At 39.6% G+C, this 19,908-nt stretch overlaps 2 protein-coding genes across 5 annotated transcripts in view; both read right to left on the minus strand.

Moving 5' to 3' along the window:
• Window positions 1-8,126, minus strand: part of clasrp (CLK4-associating serine/arginine rich protein) — a 28,199-nt gene extending 20,073 nt beyond the window's left edge. For both annotated transcript variants that reach the window (XR_015087442.1, XM_086035544.1), the window contains exons 1-5: window positions 8,016-8,126; window positions 4,199-4,338; window positions 2,590-2,687; window positions 730-831; window positions 522-601 (exon numbers count right to left, since the gene is read on the minus strand). Coding sequence is in view for 1 of the 2 variants with exons in the window: in XM_086035544.1 (XP_085891670.1) it covers window positions 522-601; window positions 730-831; window positions 2,590-2,687; window positions 4,199-4,297 (379 nt within the window). In the remaining variant the exon portion in view is untranslated. The remainder of the gene's footprint in view (window positions 1-521; window positions 602-729; window positions 832-2,589; window positions 2,688-4,198; window positions 4,339-8,015) is intronic.
• A 2,210-nt stretch (window positions 8,127-10,336) lies between these two features.
• The window catches only part of LOC147145027 (uncharacterized), a 51,955-nt gene continuing 42,383 nt past the window's right edge, over window positions 10,337-19,908 (minus strand). For all 3 annotated transcript variants that reach the window (XM_086034961.1, XM_086034962.1, XM_086034959.1), the window contains 6 exons: window positions 16,278-16,391; window positions 13,389-13,502; window positions 13,222-13,268; window positions 12,972-13,148; window positions 12,056-12,206; window positions 10,337-11,951 (listed from right to left, as the gene is read on the minus strand). In XM_086034961.1, coding sequence (XP_085891087.1) covers window positions 11,488-11,951; window positions 12,056-12,206; window positions 12,972-13,148; window positions 13,222-13,268; window positions 13,389-13,502; window positions 16,278-16,391 — 1,067 coding nt within the window. In that variant the 3' untranslated portion in view covers window positions 10,337-11,487. The remainder of the gene's footprint in view (window positions 11,952-12,055; window positions 12,207-12,971; window positions 13,149-13,221; window positions 13,269-13,388; window positions 13,503-16,277; window positions 16,392-19,908) is intronic.

Raw genomic sequence — 19,908 nt, forward strand, 5'->3', positions numbered from 1 at the left:
GATCTTGACTCAACGAGACGATTATCGTTTGCTACTGTAAGGAATTTCGAGACGAGGCCACCAGGGGAGAGGCCCTGCGGCCTCATTAGGGGGAAAAAAGTATCCACAGTGGAAATCCTACACCCCGGTTCTTGTAATGTTTAAAGGTGATATTCTGTCCAAATGAAGTTCTGATAAATTAAATGTGTCTATGAGTGTTTAGTACAAAAAATAGGAAATACTATGGTCAATTAGAAACGGCAACGCTGACTTCCTGATCCCATTGGAGACGGCGATACGACCCATTTTCTACTCTACCATAGTTTTTGTATTTCCTATTTGTTATATGAAATATTCAAGTTTAATGTATCAGAATTTCATTTGAACACATTATCACCTGTAAACATTACAAGAACCGAGGTGTAGGAATTCCACTGTGGATACTTTTTTTCCCTGACGAGGCCGAAAGGCCTCTCCCGTGGTGGCCTCGTCTTGAAATTCCTTACGCTACCGCGCTGGATGTCAGAGAATACATTACTGACTGTTGGCAAAGTCGTTCTGCACCAAGCCTCTGTAGCGCTCGTAATTGCACTTCCTCTCCTCCATCTCCTGTTCTGGGGTTCTGCCAACATGGAGGTGATAAAACACGGTCAACGTGCAGGAAAGAACATCCGAACTGAAACAGTTCACGCGTAAGACTCATGCGGTTCAAAGAAACAAACATACAAAAAATAACACGTCAAAACTCACGGTGTGGTGATGAGCGGAGGCGTGTAGGTGGGGACGTAGTCTAGGTGAGCCCGCACGTCAAAACGGTCAATCATGTTACTGGCGTCACCTTGCCAAGGCATCCTTCAAGAGCAAAGAAATGACCAGTCAGCGTTAAAATAGCACAGGAAATGAGAAAAGGAGGTCGAAAACACAAAATGTACAAGTAGTATTAAGGCTATTATTTATTCTAATAAACTTAAATTAGGGATGTTCGATATTACTTTTTTTCAGACCGATACCAGGATTAGTATTCACTCATCACTAGAGTACCAATACCGCTGATACGTTTGATACACACATTTTAATGAACACAATGACAGGTAAGTGTGAGCAAAGACTTTTCTTTCTTTCTTTCTGATGAAGATGATGATTCACCGATGTGCCAAACGTCTAAAGTGTAGCACCAACTATAGCCGAAGAGGGCTTACTCGATGTCATATTTATTGGCCTTGAGTATTGATGGCTGCTATCGGCAGCCTTCACGAGTACCGAATACTTTGAAATTAGGCTGTTATCGGCCTGATAGCGATATCTGGTGTCGCTGCTCACCCAGCCCCAACAATAAAAATAAAATATGTTTTGCACTTGTAGGACAGTTGTGAATAAAAATGTTACTCTGAACATTTCCTGTACAGCAAACCCACACTATTTGCAAGCGATAGGGACCAAGACCTGCCTGGAATATTGAAAAAAGTTTGCAATTTCCTAAAGATGACAGAAAAACGCTTTTTTCCATTACATAAAACTAGGTGAGTCTTCAGCAAATAATGGAGGATAAGTAACCAACCCCCCAAAAAAGGGAATATTCAAGGTTTTGCTGTAGACTTATAAGATTGGAACAAATTATCCTCTATTTACTATGTATGGATAGTTATTGATTGATCTATTTAAGGAAAACTAATGTTTAGAACTAATTAATTCGGTGTCTGAACACCATACACAGGCTATACATATTGCAGTCTAACTGGCAAAGTTATTATAGTGAACATAACCTAATGAAAGCAACTAAAATTGAAAAAACATTTTCTTTCGTGAAATAAAATGAAAATGCTTTAAAAAAAAAAAAAATAATTGAAACTACGCCTTACGTTAATAAAAAACTAAAACTATAGTTACTTGCGAAAATGCCCATTTTTGTCTTTGTCGAGCTTTCGGGGTTCATTTTAAATGTATTTATTTTGGTATTGCTGTACGACCGTACAGGAGAAGGGAGGTCAAACAGTTGTTTGACAATTTTAGTTTACTCTATTACACATAGAGCTGGGCAATATGACTGAAAAGTATATCATGAAGTGTTTCATATTGGTCGACATCGATATATATTGATTTTTTTTGTCTTTTTTTTAACTATTGAAAATAATGACCCAGAAAAAAATGTATGTTATTTTACTTTAACATAATACTTAACCTTTAATAAGAGGTCAACGTAACTAAGAAATAGTGAAATACACTGGTCAATATAGAGATTAAGATCTGAAAAATTGTCACAATGTAAGTATCACATATCAGTCAATATTGATAATTATTGATTTTGTTTTAAACCTAATTAAAAAGAAGTTAACTGTTTTTGTGTACATTGTTATTTAGCGTAATGTGCAGTTTCTCCTCCACCACTGCTTTAGGAGCTACCCTAAAGCAGTATTGTTGATACACATAGTGCATTAGCTTTCATTCAAGTTTTAAAATCTTGTTCTCGACAAATACTCTAGATGTCAAACTCAACTGCATACTAAAACTAATACAAACTAAAGCTCAGCAGCTGTGAGAATCATTTTATTTTTGTTTAATTGTTTACAAGATCACTAATCCAAGTGTGTGTGTGTGTTTCTGTCCCCTTACATGTTGATGGGAGATTCTGCAGCCAGAGCCACAGCAGGATCCAGATGGATCTTGTAGGCTCGCCCATGAACCTGAAGGAACTGGGCCGGATCCTTTTTCTAAAAGGAGACAAAAACGAGCAGATGTGAAAAGACAGTGACACTTGTGCCAACTTTGCTCCCAAGGCTGCTCCGCTGTTGCCTAATGTTGTTTCAACTTGTGCAAAGATAGATGGGTTTGGTCAGGTCAACACAAAGAGGCAGCTACAGAACAAGTCAGAGAAATGGAAAACAAAGCAGCAGTGAGGCAGAGCGATTATGATTGCGAAAACAAAATTGTCTCTTAAGATTAAGATTGCAATATTGTTAGTAAATATTCATGGGAAGGTGAGTTGGGAATTTAGGAATTATTTGAAAACTTTTCACTGGAATTTATAGGAATTAATTGGGGATTGAGGGTAATTTAACCCATTACAGCCTAATAAGGCGCCTGGCTCGACAGCTCCCAAAACTAAGGACGTCTTTGGAATTACCCATGAAAACTGAAGTTTTCCCAGAATTTAACACCAACAAAATAATTAATATCTCAGCAGCTGAGCAGATAGAAACATCATTCCAAAAGAATTTGAGAGCTTAGACATGTGGCTTTTACACATGCCAGAGTTTATTAGTCTTTACTGTTTCAATCGAAGATGTAAAAATAAAGTGTCAGTGCAAGTGAAGCATTATTTTTAATTTTTTTAAAATGAGTGGTAATTACCATCGTCTATTCTGTTACAAAGCCGTCTATTGTCATTGTTTACAAACATATATCTTAACCATATATCACTTTCGACTGGTTCTACTGCTTAAAAGTGCAAAACGCATCGTCTATATCACTGCCGTTACTCATCTTAGAGCAATCGACGGCATCAGCCATTATGACTCGAAAGAATTCCGGAACATCCTCTGCGGGCTCACGACACCGTCACGTGTAAATTCTGATGCATTTCATTGGTTAAGAGACTGAGAATTGGATAAAAAAAAAAAAAGAAAAAGAAAATGACGTATACGCTCTCCAGGCTTTAAGGGTAGAAAGACACAACACCGTTACCGGCTTTTGTGGTAGAAACGCGGTTGTGCGCTCCCGGCCTGAATGGGTTAAAGTGGCAACATATTCAAGCTTAAATATAAGCACTGTTTTATAAAAAGCAGACATCCAAGGAAAAGAATACAATTAAAAAGCATGACATTTCAACACATTTATTTTGTAGGTAGAATTTGATCAATTTATATATTTTATTTAACAGTTATTCCATTTTAGAATAAAAACAACCCCCTCGCCCCAAGACCACACAAAGTACAAACAAAGACTCATTCAAAATATTAAATTAAGTATCATCCCTCAGGGTTCTCAGGAAATGGGCTTTTCATATTTAGCTGTACTTGCATGACATCCAGATGCTTTAAATCAGAATTATGCAAGAAATATTCTTCTCAACTACTGAATATTCAGGTTCCCAATTAAAAGCTAACCTTCAATTATGTAAATTCCTGGTTTATTCCCATTTATTATTAAGATTGTTTCCCTTAATCCCCGTTGATTGCGTTTCCAGCTTTGGACATTTCCAGACTTTTGCCACCCTACTTACGATCTTCTCGTAGTACTCTCGGCGGCGCTCGCCACGTCGCTTGTAGTCGACCATCATGCCACGGAGCTTGCGCTCGTGCTTGCGGGCCTCCTGCCACATGACGGCGCCGCTGGGGGTGGGGGCGCGGCGGGGCACGGTTGCTGCAGGAAAAGGACAGGGAAGAGGGTTCAGATCCCAGATTTTTAAAAATGTTTTATTTTACAAGAGGCCCCACTAGGCCTTGGTTAACTAATCAATTTTGTCAATTAATTTTAGTGCTGCCGCTACGGAATATTTTAGAATAGCGTATTTCTACCAAGTATTAAATTGAGTAACTGAATAAAAATTGGTTTTGAATCATTAAACAACAATAAATATACAAAATGTACGCGAGGCGCAGGTATTATTACTGCCTACTCACCATCCTCACATTGTACACTGTAATTTCTGTGATTGTGAATGCGTGTGGCCTTATTAGGCAGGGCCTGGCCCAGTGAGTGATGTTGGAGTCAGCAGATGAGAGTGTAGTTGTAGTTTAGCTCCTCATGGTTCACTGTCATTGTGACAACTTATTTCTACGAACAGTGATGCGTGCGGCTGTAGTAACATTAGGCCAAATGGGAAAATTAACCCTGCCAAGCCTCGAAAAGAGAGATTTTGCTTCGACTTTTTTATAATCAGAGTTAAGCGACTATTCGTTACAGTCTTAAAAATTTTACTAAATGTTCATTGCGCCGAGGATTTTTTGGAGGCGACTTCAGTTCAAAGGACGACGCACATGCTTGCAACATTGCTATGAACAGAGAGGAGTTCCTTTACAAGAGCCCAGTCAGTTGCTAGCTGGGTTTACATGGAGCCGTGTATTCCGATTAGAAAGGATCCGAATGACCAAACGGAAGGAAAATGCCCCATATAACCACTAAATCGAAATAAAAAGGCAGAATCCGAATGGAATTTCTTTCGGATTCACAGGGGTGGTATATTCCTTTTGCCAATCCAAACGAGCGTCATGTAAACAAACTGTTTAATCGGAATAGCCAGTCTGCGTCCAGTCTGCGTATGCTCCATCCTGACGTAAATGCGTAGTGACGTCATTGTATACGCACTTTAAATTAGCAACATTTTACCAGAGCTTGTCTACGACGCGAGAACTTGTTTTAGAGGACTGGTAATTTGTTTTTAATCAAGATGCTGCTTTAATAAAATTGTTAAAACAATACGAACATTGTGCTAAATAGATGAATAAGCAATCGTTACATCGATCTCCGCGTGTCACACAGCTGATCTAATTAACAGGGTGGAGCAAGTAAACAGCACATAGGAATGGATTACATCATGAACTGGTGTGGCGACCAGAGGTCTTTTTTGTCAATCGGATTGAAATCATTCTGAATGACAAAAAAGTCTCCATGTAAATCCAGCTTGTGTTGCCCACTTGCCGACCTCTCTAGTGATTTTTTTTTTTTTCAAGAAATCAACTAGCCGGTTTAAATCTCTCTAAGAAACAGAAAACATGGGCCAAACCAATTTCACATGTTTTTATGACAAAAAAAGACCACAGTGGAAGGCAGTCCTGGAGTCAATCATGCTGAACAATGTCCAAGACATGTCGTCCAAATTGTCCATTTCTACATTGCAAAAGGGGGGACTTTTGACTCAAAGCATGTGCGATGTTACTCTTTGGAAAGTCATATGGTCCAACCAAGCCATGCAAATTGACTGCATTTCATATTAAGTTGCTGAACGTTAAAAATGTGAATCAAGAAACACGTGGTTTCAAAATACTTTATTTTCACGTAAATAACGTAATCACAGGGGGTGTTTTGAATGCCAGTGTCATTCAAGTTGTGTACAATGGTACCTCTACTTACGAAAATGTTCTACTAAAGAAATTTCTTCCAGAACCAATTAATTTCGTAAGTAGAGGTACCACTGTAGGCGGAATCGATATAAGATATGACCAGTGTTGGGCAAGTTACTTCCAAAATGTAATATATTACATATTACTAGTTACTTGCATGTGAAAGTAATACGTTTCTTTAAAATATGACTCTATTTGTAGAGTAATGCGTTACTCAAGTTTAAGTTACTTTTAAGTTACTTTTTCAAAAATCGGGGATTCATTTATTTAATAATGATTTCAAGACCTTAAAAGGAAAATGCAAAATTTGCTGCCATACTCTAGCTGGCAAAGTTAACTTATGAGCATATTTAACTATGTAGTGTGGACTATAATATTAAATGTAAAATTTGTACCAATAAGATTTTTTTTTAAATATTGGTCTAACAAGATAGGTAGGTAGGTAGGTAGGTAGATAGGTAGATAGGTAGATAGGTAGATAGGTAGATAGGTAGATAGGTAGATAGATAGATAGATAGATAGAAACACACAGACAGGGCATGTGTAATAAAAGCAAAAAAATGTATTGAAGTCAAAACTGACCTGACTAAATGTTTTTTTCCTTTTTCATTATTATTTTTTCTATTTGTAATAATTGAAAGTTCAGTTCGTTCTAATTTTCTTTTACAACATGGAGACAAAGTTTCGAGGTGATTTGAAAAATTAAAAGGTAAATAAGAAACGAGCGCATCAGACTCTAATAATGGGCGTCTATTGTAGTTTGTCCGATTGATGGTGCCGTAGCGTGACGTCATTTGTCACCGGCAGATGATTTGCATTTTGATTGCGAACAGCCAATCAGAAGCACTACGTTTTACATATGGCAATTGATGGCACTAAGTTCATTAAATCATATCTAAAAAGCACAGTGACTTATTTTTTTTGCAGTTTATTCGCTTCGTTTTACTTAGGTTTGTTCCTGCTTGTATTTTGTGTCTATGATTTGCATTTCATTTTATGAAACCGTGACAGTGATTATTGTCACAAACAATAACACAAACAGCCCTCTTCGGTGTTGTCAATGGAGTAAAGACAATATATTTGCTTGGCAGAGAGTTGACTCACGCACTCACGTTGTTACGTGAAGCTTCAAGTGTGACAAGAACTTTGTATTTAAGTTTTGCTGGAAGCAATAACTGATGATCAAGTGATATTATGAACAGACCTACTTGTTAAATGATGTCAACATATGTATTATTGTCCTGAAATTTGTAACGCGTTACCAGTCTCAGTAACTGTAATAACATTACAAGAAAATCAGAGTAACAAGTTACATTACATCGTTACTGCCTAAATGTAATACATTACTGTACTGCGTTACTTTTGTAACGCGTTGCCCCCAACACTGGATATGACTAAATCGGAAATAAGAATTTTGTGTGCGTGTGTGTGTGCGTGTTGGATAAATAAGAAACACTTTTACTTTTGTGATATCAGACTAGAAAATGTTGGAGAAAATAAAAAGATCTCTCAATTTTCCCACTTAATGTCAGATAACATTATCTGCGATTGATAATGTTTTGAGCGTGTGTAAAATTATAAATGATCACTTTTTGCCACAACAATCGTACGGTAATTATAGAACAAGCGCTTACATGTAAATTAGCATTCATGTATGGAAATAAAAAAATTATCGCTAATTACAGTATTTAAACGCGCTCTTTGTTCCTAGTCTCGCATCTTCTTGAATCACATTTTGACACAGACAGAAAATGAAAAATATTTTAAATACACTTAGGGGTTTGTCAGGAACCGCATCGATTTGACGGATAGTGCGTGTAGTGCAGTCGCAGCGGCCTCCTTCACAGAGAAGCTAGTTTAGCTTAGCTTCTTGGCTATCAGCGGCTAACTGCACCAGAGCATATGAGAAAACGGCTGTCTGAGTAAGGACTACCAGAACAAACATATTTAATTACATTTAACATGGACAAGACTTACCTGTTTTATGGGCAACAACTACAAAACTGGGTTATAATTCGCTGAACCAGAGAGGCCACCGTACACGCCTTCTTCCGCGCTGCCTTTCTACTTCGTGGAGTTTAATGGCGGTGGAAGACAATAGGCCCCCCCACCTGCTGGATTGGGGCGTTACTACATCATCTATGATTTCAGTTGGTTCACGTTAAATAAAAAATAAAACAAAGATGTAAGACAACAAATAACCTGAAAAATTGAGAACTGTTTTTTAACCTAACTTTAGACTGCGCCGCTGCTCAAATCCAAAATGTTGAAGCAAAACATGTTTATATTCTCAAAAGTAGTCAGTTAACGATGAAATAAAATTACATTTAATCAAATGAAATAAAAGCAAAAATTCAGAACATTGCAAATTATTCTCTCGTTTCCTGTTAAAATAACATGTGACTTTAAGGTTAATAAATTAGTTATTGTTTTGGCATTTTAGAATAGAGACGAGTGGTTGTTCGTCATGAATATATCCATATTAATTTGGATGTACGTACACCACTCCCGACCCCAACAAAAAATGTAAGTCTAAAAATATAACAGAAGTTTATAGTTAATGTTCTGTTGTTAATTATTTTGACGAACCTATCTATGCGTTTATTTTGTTTTATATGTAAAAATATGTAAAAATTAAAATTTTTATACAATATGTATCAGTTACTCTTGTATGCAAAATAAAATTTCAATTAAAGTATCAGGGTAACATTTTTTTAAATTCGTAATTAAATTTTGATTTTTGAGGGATTTTATTTTTACAGCTAATTAAATTAATGTGGAGATATTCATGATGAATACCACTGATACATTTTATTAATACTTTGACAATGTATGTTATGCTTTTGTGGGGTGATATTATTTTTTTGCTATAAATGCATACAAATATGGCTATGTACGTGATGAATAATCTGTCTCAAACATCGAAACAATGCAAACTAATATACAACATATACATCACAGCACTTACAACATGTTCTTTTAAGAGAAAATAACAGAATTGTTTTCAAAATGCTAAACGTTTTATAGTATTTGAATTCAAGTTAGGTTGAATTTTCAAGGATTAAGCGTTCCATGCCAGACTGAAGTGATGTCACAACTTGGACAAAGTTGAGGTGTATTTTACCTACTCCAGACTTTAAAGTTGAAGCTTCCTTTCTGTGAGCATGCATGTTGTCATGTGTGACATCCTGGGGCACACAGCAGGTGTAGAGCGCGTGCTCTGTTTCCTCCATTTCCTCCTGAGCAGGGCGGTTACAGGAAGCCTTACTGGCCGGCTGCTGTTTGCACGGGCTAAAGTTCATGTTTGTCACATCCACTGAGCCATTAACTGTCTTTTCTGTATCCCCGCCTGCTGTCACAAAATGCCTTTCCGCCTTTTCACGCTGTCACTGAGTTTATGTTTTTTAACCCATGCCATATGCACAGTCTAATGGCATCCAAAGCCAGAAATGTGAATGACAGTCAAACTTGTGTTTTGTTTTTTTTAAATCTGACTAATTTATTTTTGATGCTTCCAATATAAATGTTTTATATCTCACACAAATAAAAAAGTTATTCACTGTTTAGTGCAAAGAATAACTTTCTTTCAGAAATAAATACTTTTAAAAAAAAGGGTCAGTTTGACCCACAACCAATCGTGGGTGGTCAAAAGAGGATGCTCGGACAGCACCCCAATGCTGTTAAGTCACCTTGAATAAAACAAAAGTCAAATTATACAAAAGTGAAAATGAAATATCATAAAACACTTCAACAAACTGCATATGTATCTTTATTTTTAGATGGCAAGGTATAGTATGCGGTTAATAGAAGTATTTAATTTTTTTTTGGTAAAATGTATTTGTTTATCTCTGTTGTCTCATTTTATGACGCCACTTCCCGTTTGGGCGCAAAGATGTCGTGTCTCCCCTGTCAATACACTCCTGTTTACTATAAGATGGGCATGTGCAGTCAGTTGTGCAATGCTAACAGTATTGTCAAGGTAACATGATGAATTCCACCGACCGTTCCCTCTACCCACACGCCATATACGGAGCAGAGTCAGTCGACGTCACTTCCGGAACTTTCCAACATCTTAATTCAGTGAGGTAGATTTGACTGAGACACACTATTATGAGAAAATTTGCTACATTCCACAGTGATCAGTCACAGTAACAAAACCACCATATTCAGATTGTGGCACCACTTTCTCTCTTCTCTGGAGTGGTTACAAACCAAAACAAATCCAAATGAAAGACTCAGCGTCATTTTGAGGAAATTTCACAACTTTAAGCTCCAAATGCACTTTTGTTTTTTTCAAATGCTGTTAAATGCACTTTTATTACAGAACGCCAGTAAAACAACAAGAGTGAAACTCTCAGACTCAACCACGGTACAAAAAAAGGGGGAGGCATCAATATGTACAATATAGTTATGTACAACCTATCTTACAAGCGTAATGATAAAAAGGTATAATCACAGAAACAACACAGGCAACAGTGTATGCTTTTAAAAAAATCATGAGGCCTTAAAACACAACTCGGAGGATTGTGTCCTTACGTATTTCATTTAGTGTACAGTCAGCTATGCACAAACTCAGGCTGAGTCCAGAAAATGTGGGAAAATGAAGCTCCCTCCTTGTAAATAGAAGAAATTGTGTGCACTGGCTGCTTTAAATAATCTCACATTCATCCAGTTGGACTTTAAATTATCATCCATTCATTCAGTCATCAATGGCCTGCTCAGATTTTGGCCTGAATTATTGTGACTGACACTGTTTCAGGCACTCAGAGGTCACTATGGCGCATTTCAACCAAAGGAACTTTACTCTGGAACCATTTGAGGACCGGTGTGTGTCTGAGGGAATGCTCAAAAAGGCTCAGGTGGGGTCTGCAGTGCTGAACAACTCTGACTGGATGTCTCTTTGCCACGTTTTTTTCCCCCACCTTGTCTACAGCTGTTCATACACTGACTACTAAAGTACGGTACAACACATAATAATTAGGACGAAATTGTGCATTTTTCCTCTTCCGATCAAAGTCAGCAAAGGCCCGGTTCTCGGATGTCTCTAAAAGATTATCCTGAGCGATTATCTGGTGGTGTGGAGTGGGTTAAAAGTGATTTTTGGTGAGGGCGACCATCATAAATGTTAAATCTGTTCAATATTTACAAAGGCGAATCAGACGCACTGGTTTACTCTTGATAACCAATACAACACACCACACACAGAACAACATCTCCATCGACAGTCGCGAGTCTTCTCCTTCAAACCAGGTCTGTCATAGTACCGGGACTACAAATACCGAGTACTAAAAGTTCTTGGAACTTTAGGTGAAAATGCAGCGTTACGTATCCAAGCCCACGGCATCATCTGAAGAGTCTCAACGACACGATAGGTCAAACAACAAACGTGGACCCTGTGAGCGAGAGAGTGCAAAATATGCAGAATAAAATAAGCCTCAGACTTGAAGGGTCACACATGTAGCTCCTGGTTGTCTGTGCAGTGGATGCGGTTTAGCTTCTCCCGCTCCCGATTGGAAATATCCAGTTTTGGGGCGCGGGCCTGCTTCAATGCAGGGGAGGACGAGTGCGAGGGGGCCGGAGAGGGAGGGAGAGTCAGCTCGATTTCCTCGTAGCAGTGCGGGGAAACGGCGGCGGCGGCGACGGCCGGGCCGGGCGGCGTCTGAACCAGGGGGACGGCAGGAGGCGGAATGGGCGGGGGGACGAGGTTGTCCAGGTTCCGGATGAGGTTGACGTACTCCCTCTGGTTGTTGATGGTGCCCTCCTCCGGAGGGACGGCCTGATGCTTTTTCCGCTTGTGCTGCAGGTGGGACAGGACGTAGGCACATGCAGTGCAACCGCACACCATCACCAAAGCCAGGACCCCCAACAGGACCATGTAGAAGCTGATGCCCCCTTTTGTGTCCGACATGGCACCTTGGAAAATATGTGAAATGTGAACGTGACAAAAACTGTATGACAAACATTTACTGAATTTCGCTTGTAGTTTGTCTATCCATCCATCTATCCATCCATCCTACCTGGACAGTGTGGGCCAAAACAAGGGCTCTTTAGGTTGAGGCACTCGTTTCCATGGTAACCCTCAGGACAGGCACACATGTACCTGCCATCGATGTTATGACAGGGCATCCCCTTCAAACAGGGGTTGGGCTTGCATACATCCAGCACAATCTGAAATAAAAGCATGATTTTAACATTGACAGGAAAAAAAATATTTGCTGTTACTATTTCAACGAACAATGAATTCATAAGAATAATTTTATTCACATACATTCATATATTTGGGGTGTAAAAAGTTGAATATTGCTGAGAGAAAAAGTTGCATAATTAAAGCAAAAGTTGCATAATCAAAAAAAATAAAAAAAGAAAAACATTTGAGCTTTTATGAGGACTAAATTGTACATTTTCAAGGTGAAAACTTTTGAGGAAATAAATTATATACTTTCGAGTTAATAGGTGAATCTCATAACATTAAACAAGAACATTTTTACTGTAGAAAAATACTTATTTAAAAAGATAAAAAATAATTGGACTATCTTCAAGATTACCGTGATATATTTTCAAGATTAAAGATTTAATATTACAAAAATACATTTGTAAATTGTTTAGATTTTTTTTTAAAAGTTGTATGTTTACAGGGTGGTGCAATGCTTCTTGGTAGCAACATACCCATTACTTGTAGTCGTAGAATTGCTTTCATTAATGTTCTATAATGATCTGGCTTAAAAAAAAACTGAACATGTATATTGTATTTAATTCCTTTTATATTGATGCATATTGCATTTTTAACTATATTAATTGTCATACCTGTGCTCCCTGACCAGCTGCTTGTGGATCATTTGCTACCAGGCCACGCAAGAAACACCTTCTATGTTACAATTTCTTTGAGTATCAGAGTCTTATTGTCTATCCAACACACTGCGATGCTCTACCGACCTCACAGAAGATCCCAGAATACCCCAAAGGGCAGTTGCAGGTGACGGCGTGTTCATCCTTTTCCGTGCACTGTCCCCCGTGCAGACAGGGGGCGCTATCACAAGAGCCGAGCCGAATTTGGCAGTATTTTCCCGAGAAGCCAGGAGGGCACAAACATCTGGACCCTGACATCTGGTCCTACAATGAGGAGGTTTAAAGTCCCTTTAGTGTTCAGTTTGTAGAAAGATATGCAAAAACTATATGGACTCACCTCGCAATGTCCACCATTGAGACACAAGCTCTGGCAGCTGCTGTTCCCTAAGACAATCGGAAAAAAAGTAAATGCATAATTATTTACAACAAAATGCCATTTTAAAAAGACATGCAAGAAAAGTTACGTTTGTTGCTGTGAAGCAGACAAATATATGTCACACTCACTGATGTCACAGTTTGACCCCGCCCATCCGGGAAGACAGTCACATAAGTATCCACCAATCAGGTTGCGGCAAGAACGGGCATAGACGCATATTTTCATTTCACACTCATCGGCATCTAAAGGGAGAAAAGATTAAATCAGTTGCCATAATCATGCATTATCACACATAATAGATTATGTGTCAAAACGGAACATTTTTCAAACAATTCCTGGCATCTTTGGTGTTGCGGTGCCGCTGTGATGACAGATGTGAGTGATTTTGTACAATGAACAACAAGGAGAAAATGGTGGAAAAAACTCATCCATGCAGTGCCTTAGTGTCCCAAGCTCCGGGACACAAGTCAGATGATGTACTGTGACGTGAGGCACAATGATGAATGGTGATCTCTACGTGGTTGAATACATCGGTAGTACAAATGTGCCTTTAACATTAAGCATAAAATTGAAAATGTTAGCTTAAAATAAATTATACCTCAGAAGCCTCATATGCTTCACTTGTATCACAAATCTCCTCCTCTGCATTATAAGCAAACTAACTTACTAATTAATTTTGTTGGAAAAGGCACCAGACTACTTCCTGTTACTGTACGTAGCTTAGCAACCAGTGCAAAATATGGACCCATATGGCCCGGAGCACTGTTCTGTATTCCCAATGGCAAGAAAAAAAACATGTGCAGTGTGAAAAGTTGGGGCATTGGACAATGTAATATGTATAACGAAATAATGCTGATCTTGTCTCACTTTACTCACAAATGTCAGTGTGAGTGTCTGGTCCTGTTTGGCTGAACACAAAGCTAGCTCTGAATCTGTCGTTTGAACGGCAAAAGGTGGCTACAGAAGTTACTTGTACCTTCTGACTTCTCATTGAAGGGTATTTATTTGTTTCTGTCTGTAACATATGTAATGTACAGTATGTGATATGTGTAAAAAGCACGTCAGAGTGAGAGAGAATATTACAGTATTCTTCCCAGGGACGGAATGGTCCATCCGCCATTTTGTGGACAGAACGGAGAAGTCTTTTAAAAAGGACGGATTAAGCAAGGACGGAGGTGGGTTTTCATCCGTCCCTCTATTCATCCCAAACTGGGTCAAGTACCATCTGACGTGTTGAGTTGGGTTATTTAAAAAGGAAAGACCACTGTTCTCTTCCGAGATACATGACTAAGCCTCCACAACACTGTACAGTGCTCTTTTTCATGTGCGTTCCCTCCTTGCAGTAATGTTCTCACAGGCATAGTCTGCCCTCTAGTGGACGCCCATTTCACTGGCGAGGAAGGAGGACGGACCGGGTCGCAGGACGATTATTTTTATGAACAAGGACAGAGGAATGAGGACGGAAGGGCACCGAGGTCACAGACGGAGGACGGACCGGCAAAAAAGGGTCAAGTGCCCATCTCTGATACTTTCTCACTGAATAAGTGTCCTACCATTTTTCTCAAAAATGCCGCTGGTCCACCTACAGTATGAGCTCAGGTCATTTATCACTTGACTTTGAAAGCAGTGCGTACGTGTGTGCATTACATCGTATGTGCAGCTAGGGGAGATTATCAAGAGCCAGAGTTATATATCACCTTAACACATTTGAGTAGGAGGTTCCATCACAGTGAAAAATTGATCTTTTTGTATGTTACAATCCCCGGGCAGCTTGTGAGTGTCTACAACGTGTGTGTGTGTATGTGTGGCCTGACTGTAGACAGTATCCCCTCTCTGACAACCATCCAACACACGAAGGCCCAGCGGAACATGCCTGTCAGTGTGGATGAATGCAACATTCTGCGAGAATGCAGCCCTGAAGGTCGATGAGGTTTGCGGTTTAAAATGAACAGCTCACCTCAAAGGGGAACATTTGATCATATTCCCCTTGTTGAAATGCTGCTTTACTGGCTGTGAGCAGTAGAGGTCTAATTTAACTTGTAATTAGGAGCCATAAATGAAGGATTCGAAAAAGGATGCTCCATGCCGAAATGAATGTGAGGAGGCCCCCAGGCTCAGTAATGAGAGTTGTTCTCAAATCAAGTGCGAGTTCAACTGAAGGTCGTCAGAACTTCAATTTTACACTCGGCGCACATAATTCTGGCTCTTTACCGGTTCGCATACTTCACATTTGTGATTGGTGTGGTATTTTTCATAAAACAGTAAAGAGTAACAAGACAAGGACGCTGGTTTGAAAGCACAAAATTAAAACTTTGAATTGAATTTTTTATTATATATTTTTGAAATGATACAGATTTTTAACCTTGATGGGACAATAACGTGACTTTTTTGTTGTCGTTTGTAACTTCTTTCTATGATACTTTACCCCCAATTAGAGGGGTAGCACAATGAGTAGCATAGCTTTTGAATTTTTCCTTGTCTTCTAGGCTTTAAAACTTATTAATGTGACAGCACACAACAAGAGGGTTGAATGGCATCATACCAGGATACAAGATGAAACAAAATCCATCGAGGCCATCAGGCAGTTGTACATAATGCAAACACTTGGTATATTGGATTCTTTTTCCTACAATGGTACCCTACTTTGTGTCATTCTGTGACTTTTTGCTATTTTCAACTTTTACAAGACGCTCATTAAAATACTGTGGTACTTCCATTTTATGTATTCAAATGTAGTTATCTATGTGTAGTATATGTGTATACAGTGGAATGTTGCCATTTGTGAGGGATAGGGACAAGGTACAAGGTGCAAAGTCGCTATATATATATATATATATATATATATATATATATATATATATATATATATATATATATATATATATATATATATATATATATATATATAATTCATTGGCTGGGGCAATCTCTGTTTGACTGCCCCACTAAGAAGCATTCCAACAGTGTTCCAAACATGGCTGCTTGCCCGGTAAGGATTTAAATATTGACCCACTGACCCAGCTGGCAGGTTCTGCCGCTCCATCCAGGCGGGCAGAGGCATTGGTAACCTCCCGGAGCCTCCTGACAAGTTGCACCTGGTCCGCAGGGACTTCGGTCGCACTGCCTCACCGCTGCAAAAAGAAAATGTCTATGAACTATTGGCCTGTGTAATGGGAAGGTGTGCATTAAAGAAATGTCGTGTGTGCATATGCACGTGGGTGTGTGTGTAGCATGTGCAATGCAACTACGTGGATTTATGATTAGAACCATGCAACGCTGGTATGCGGACGCTTCGGAGGGTTAAAACATGTTTTGCTGCTGTGGTTTCTGTGCAAACAGTGATAAATGCAATCATCTGCTATATTTACACTTTCTCATCTTCCACAGCCAGAGAGGGGGAGGAAGAGGAGCGGGTGTGTTGAAGTAAAAGGGGATTAAAGTTGGGCAATGTGACAGGGTTTAAAAAGTCTTGTTCCACTCATCTCAAACAGGAATTAACAAAGGAAAACATTGAACAACTCCGATGTCTGTCTAGGTTGATTAAAGCAGTGTTTTTCAAACTTGTGCCGCGAGATATTGTCAGGTGTGCCGTGGGAAATTATCTAATTTGTGCGCCTGTGCGGTCTAGCGCCTGGCAGCGTAATCATGTCTTTACTACATTGTAGTACTCTTCCATACCAGCAGGTGGCAGCAGCAGCAGGTAGCTAATTGTCTTTGTTTAGAGACAAGCGAATTAGTGATGCATGTTTATCCAAACAGGCCCATGTTTCACACCAAGTATCAATATGAAACATTATAAAATACTTGTTTCTTTGTGTTTACTTAATTCCTTATCAAGACGTTATAATATAACGTCATTCTTCATGTTAAAAAATGCTTATACAAACAATATAACACTTTTTTTTATTCACAATTTCAGCTGCCGGTGTGCCAATTTTTTAAATTAAATACAGTAAATGTGCCTTGACTCAAAAAAGTTTGAAAAACACTGGATTAAAGCTTTCTAAAAGATATGCTAGAAACCCCTTTTCCCACTCCTGTCCTTTAGATGGCAGTAATGGTCATCACATAGTAGGTGTCAACTTGATCACGCTGCAGCAAACTCAACTGTAACTGCTAAATGTGTAGATAAATTGCTTGCTCTGTACCAATATTTAATGTTCTTCAGTAGGTTATGTAGTGCTTGTGAAATCCCGCTAACTAACTACTTATATAGTCGTCAGCCAATTGAGGGCATATATAAATACACACATTGTTTTTTATTTTTTTTAAAATTTTGATTCAAAGAATTTATTGTCTTTGTCTTACTCACTCACATCAAAATGCTTACTCAGTCTTGGCCGCTTCAAGTGCTGCCACATCCCACCTCATGCAATGGGCCGGTCCTTCTTTTTACTGCGTGTGTGCAGACTTAAAGTTTAATGCTTTATCCCCACAACTGATTACAACAGAATAGTTCTCCATCCCTGCACATGCTTGCAGCAATTCTCTTCAAGAATGTATTTCCACACTAATTTCTGAACTGACTTTACAAAGTGTTTACGTAAGTGTTGCCAGGAGTCCAGAAATACAATGTGATTTTTTCTGAAATAAAATCATCAAAATAAACATGTTAAATCCTACTCTTCATACACAACTGTCTAATAAAAGCCTTCCTGTAACCGCCATAACCTTTTTCTATTTTTATAACCCAACAACTGTTTTCCATGGACCTGAACTTTGACTCCAACCCTGCACAATAATAAGCCAACCACTGCTCGGACAACTAAACAGGCAATTCCAAACAAACACAGGACTTTAATTAATATTGCTTCTACTACTTATAACCCACGTCCAAGCTGCACTCAAGCAACAAACAGAAGCAAAACTAAATGCCTTCTTTGTTCGTCTGCTTGTCTCACTCTTGTCATAACCAGAGCTGGGCAAGTCCATCCCTGGGCCGGACCGGTCGGACCGTCAGGCCCGGCCGGATGCCCATTTTTGGGGCGGGGGGTGGAGTCTGACAAATTTTTAAAAATGGCTGGACCAAGCCTGCCGGAAGTGGATTTTGGTCCGGCCCACTAATCGACCCTCATGCATGTGACGTGGTTGCGAGGCGGCCAAATTTCATCTCAGTCTACTCAGTGAAAGGCTTCTTTTTAGGCTTCTTTCTACTCCCGCAATGATTCACGTGACCGACGCATTGTGCTGTTGGCGACAGGTCTGCAACACATGCCACGCACCCATCAGGAATTGTTGCTGCTCTGATCGGTCCATTATGTCACATGTTGCGATGACATACACTTTCCCACACGGAGAGGAGGAGAGAGAGAATGCAGCACGCAGCTCGTTGCTGCTGCAAAAGCAAACGAGTTTGGCAATAAAATTAAATGCATCGTCTAGTCATCTCGGTGCCTTTATGGTTGTAGCAGGCACGATATCCATTGTTGTCGTTGTCTTTTTGAAGCGACGGCCCCGACTTGGAACGTAATTGTTTCAAAACAACTTGTGTCCACGAGTATAGTCAAGCTGCGCGGAGCACTCAAGGATGACGCCGGCACATCAAGGTGGAGTTCATGCACATCTTCTGGCATCTTTCCCACTTCCGGAAATACGCCGTAACAAACCTCCAGTGTATAGTGGTTTGCTGGTATGCTTTTATTTTAAAGGCCGTGAACGAAGGGAAGTGTGGAAAATAAATAAGTAACTTGTTGAATACGACTTCTGGCCGTCTGTTGGACCCAAATAATCATACAATACGACAAAACCAACCCCACAGCTCGCAATGGAAACAAGCACACACAGTTGGGTAAGTAGTAAAGTACTAGTGGCGCATTTTGTAGCGTGTCCACAGCGGGTTCGAATAGTAAATTAGTCAGCTAAAGCTTATGCCGTTAGCATCTCTCCCGCGGCGGCGTCAATCACGGACACTTTTTTTTGGGGGCCGGAACAGGGCGAGGGGTGACAATTTTTATGAATAAGGGCGGGGGGTCGCGGCCGGAAGGGTACCCAGGTCAAGGGTGGAGGGTTGCGGGCTGGCCGGCAAAAAAGGGTCAAGCGCCCAGCTCTGATAATAACAATTTAAAAAATACATCTTGCTGTTGTGTATACAGTACATGCTGGCAAATCCTGATGGAGAGGAACATCAGAGATGTGGAACGTCGCTTGTTTACAGTCTGAGCTCTGACGTACAGTAACCCGTGTGGTCCAGTCTTGTCTGCGGCACACACATACACACACGCACACTTAAATAACGCACACACTTACATACACACACTGACTTATATGACGCACATACACACACGTGATCAAACCGCCGCTGTGACAGCTCGCTTGTTACTCCACCACAACATGCTTGACCTTTATTCTCGCTTCACGGCGCAGACACTGAGTTTATGAGGTGTGAAGGGAAAGTGCAGGAAAGAGCATCCAGACACATCTTTGCTGTAAAAATTGACACTGCTGTGCCTATTTGCATGTATATAGACCTCTCATCATTTGCTTTTAAAGGTGATTATGTAAATGAGAACAGAAGTAGGCAAATAGTAGACATAACAGCATGGTAGGTCTGCTCCTTCAAAAGTAGTGGAAATTAAAATACGAAGAAAAATAATGGTGCTTGCACAGCTAATTTAACTTTATGGACCCTCCACACTTGATGGGTGGGCA

The sequence above is a fragment of the Filicampus tigris genome, chromosome 7 (genome assembly GCF_054856515.1).
Source record: "Filicampus tigris isolate MCC_2025a chromosome 7, RoL_Ftig_1.0, whole genome shotgun sequence".
In the NCBI taxonomy this organism is placed as follows: Eukaryota; Metazoa; Chordata; class Actinopteri; order Syngnathiformes; family Syngnathidae; genus Filicampus; species Filicampus tigris.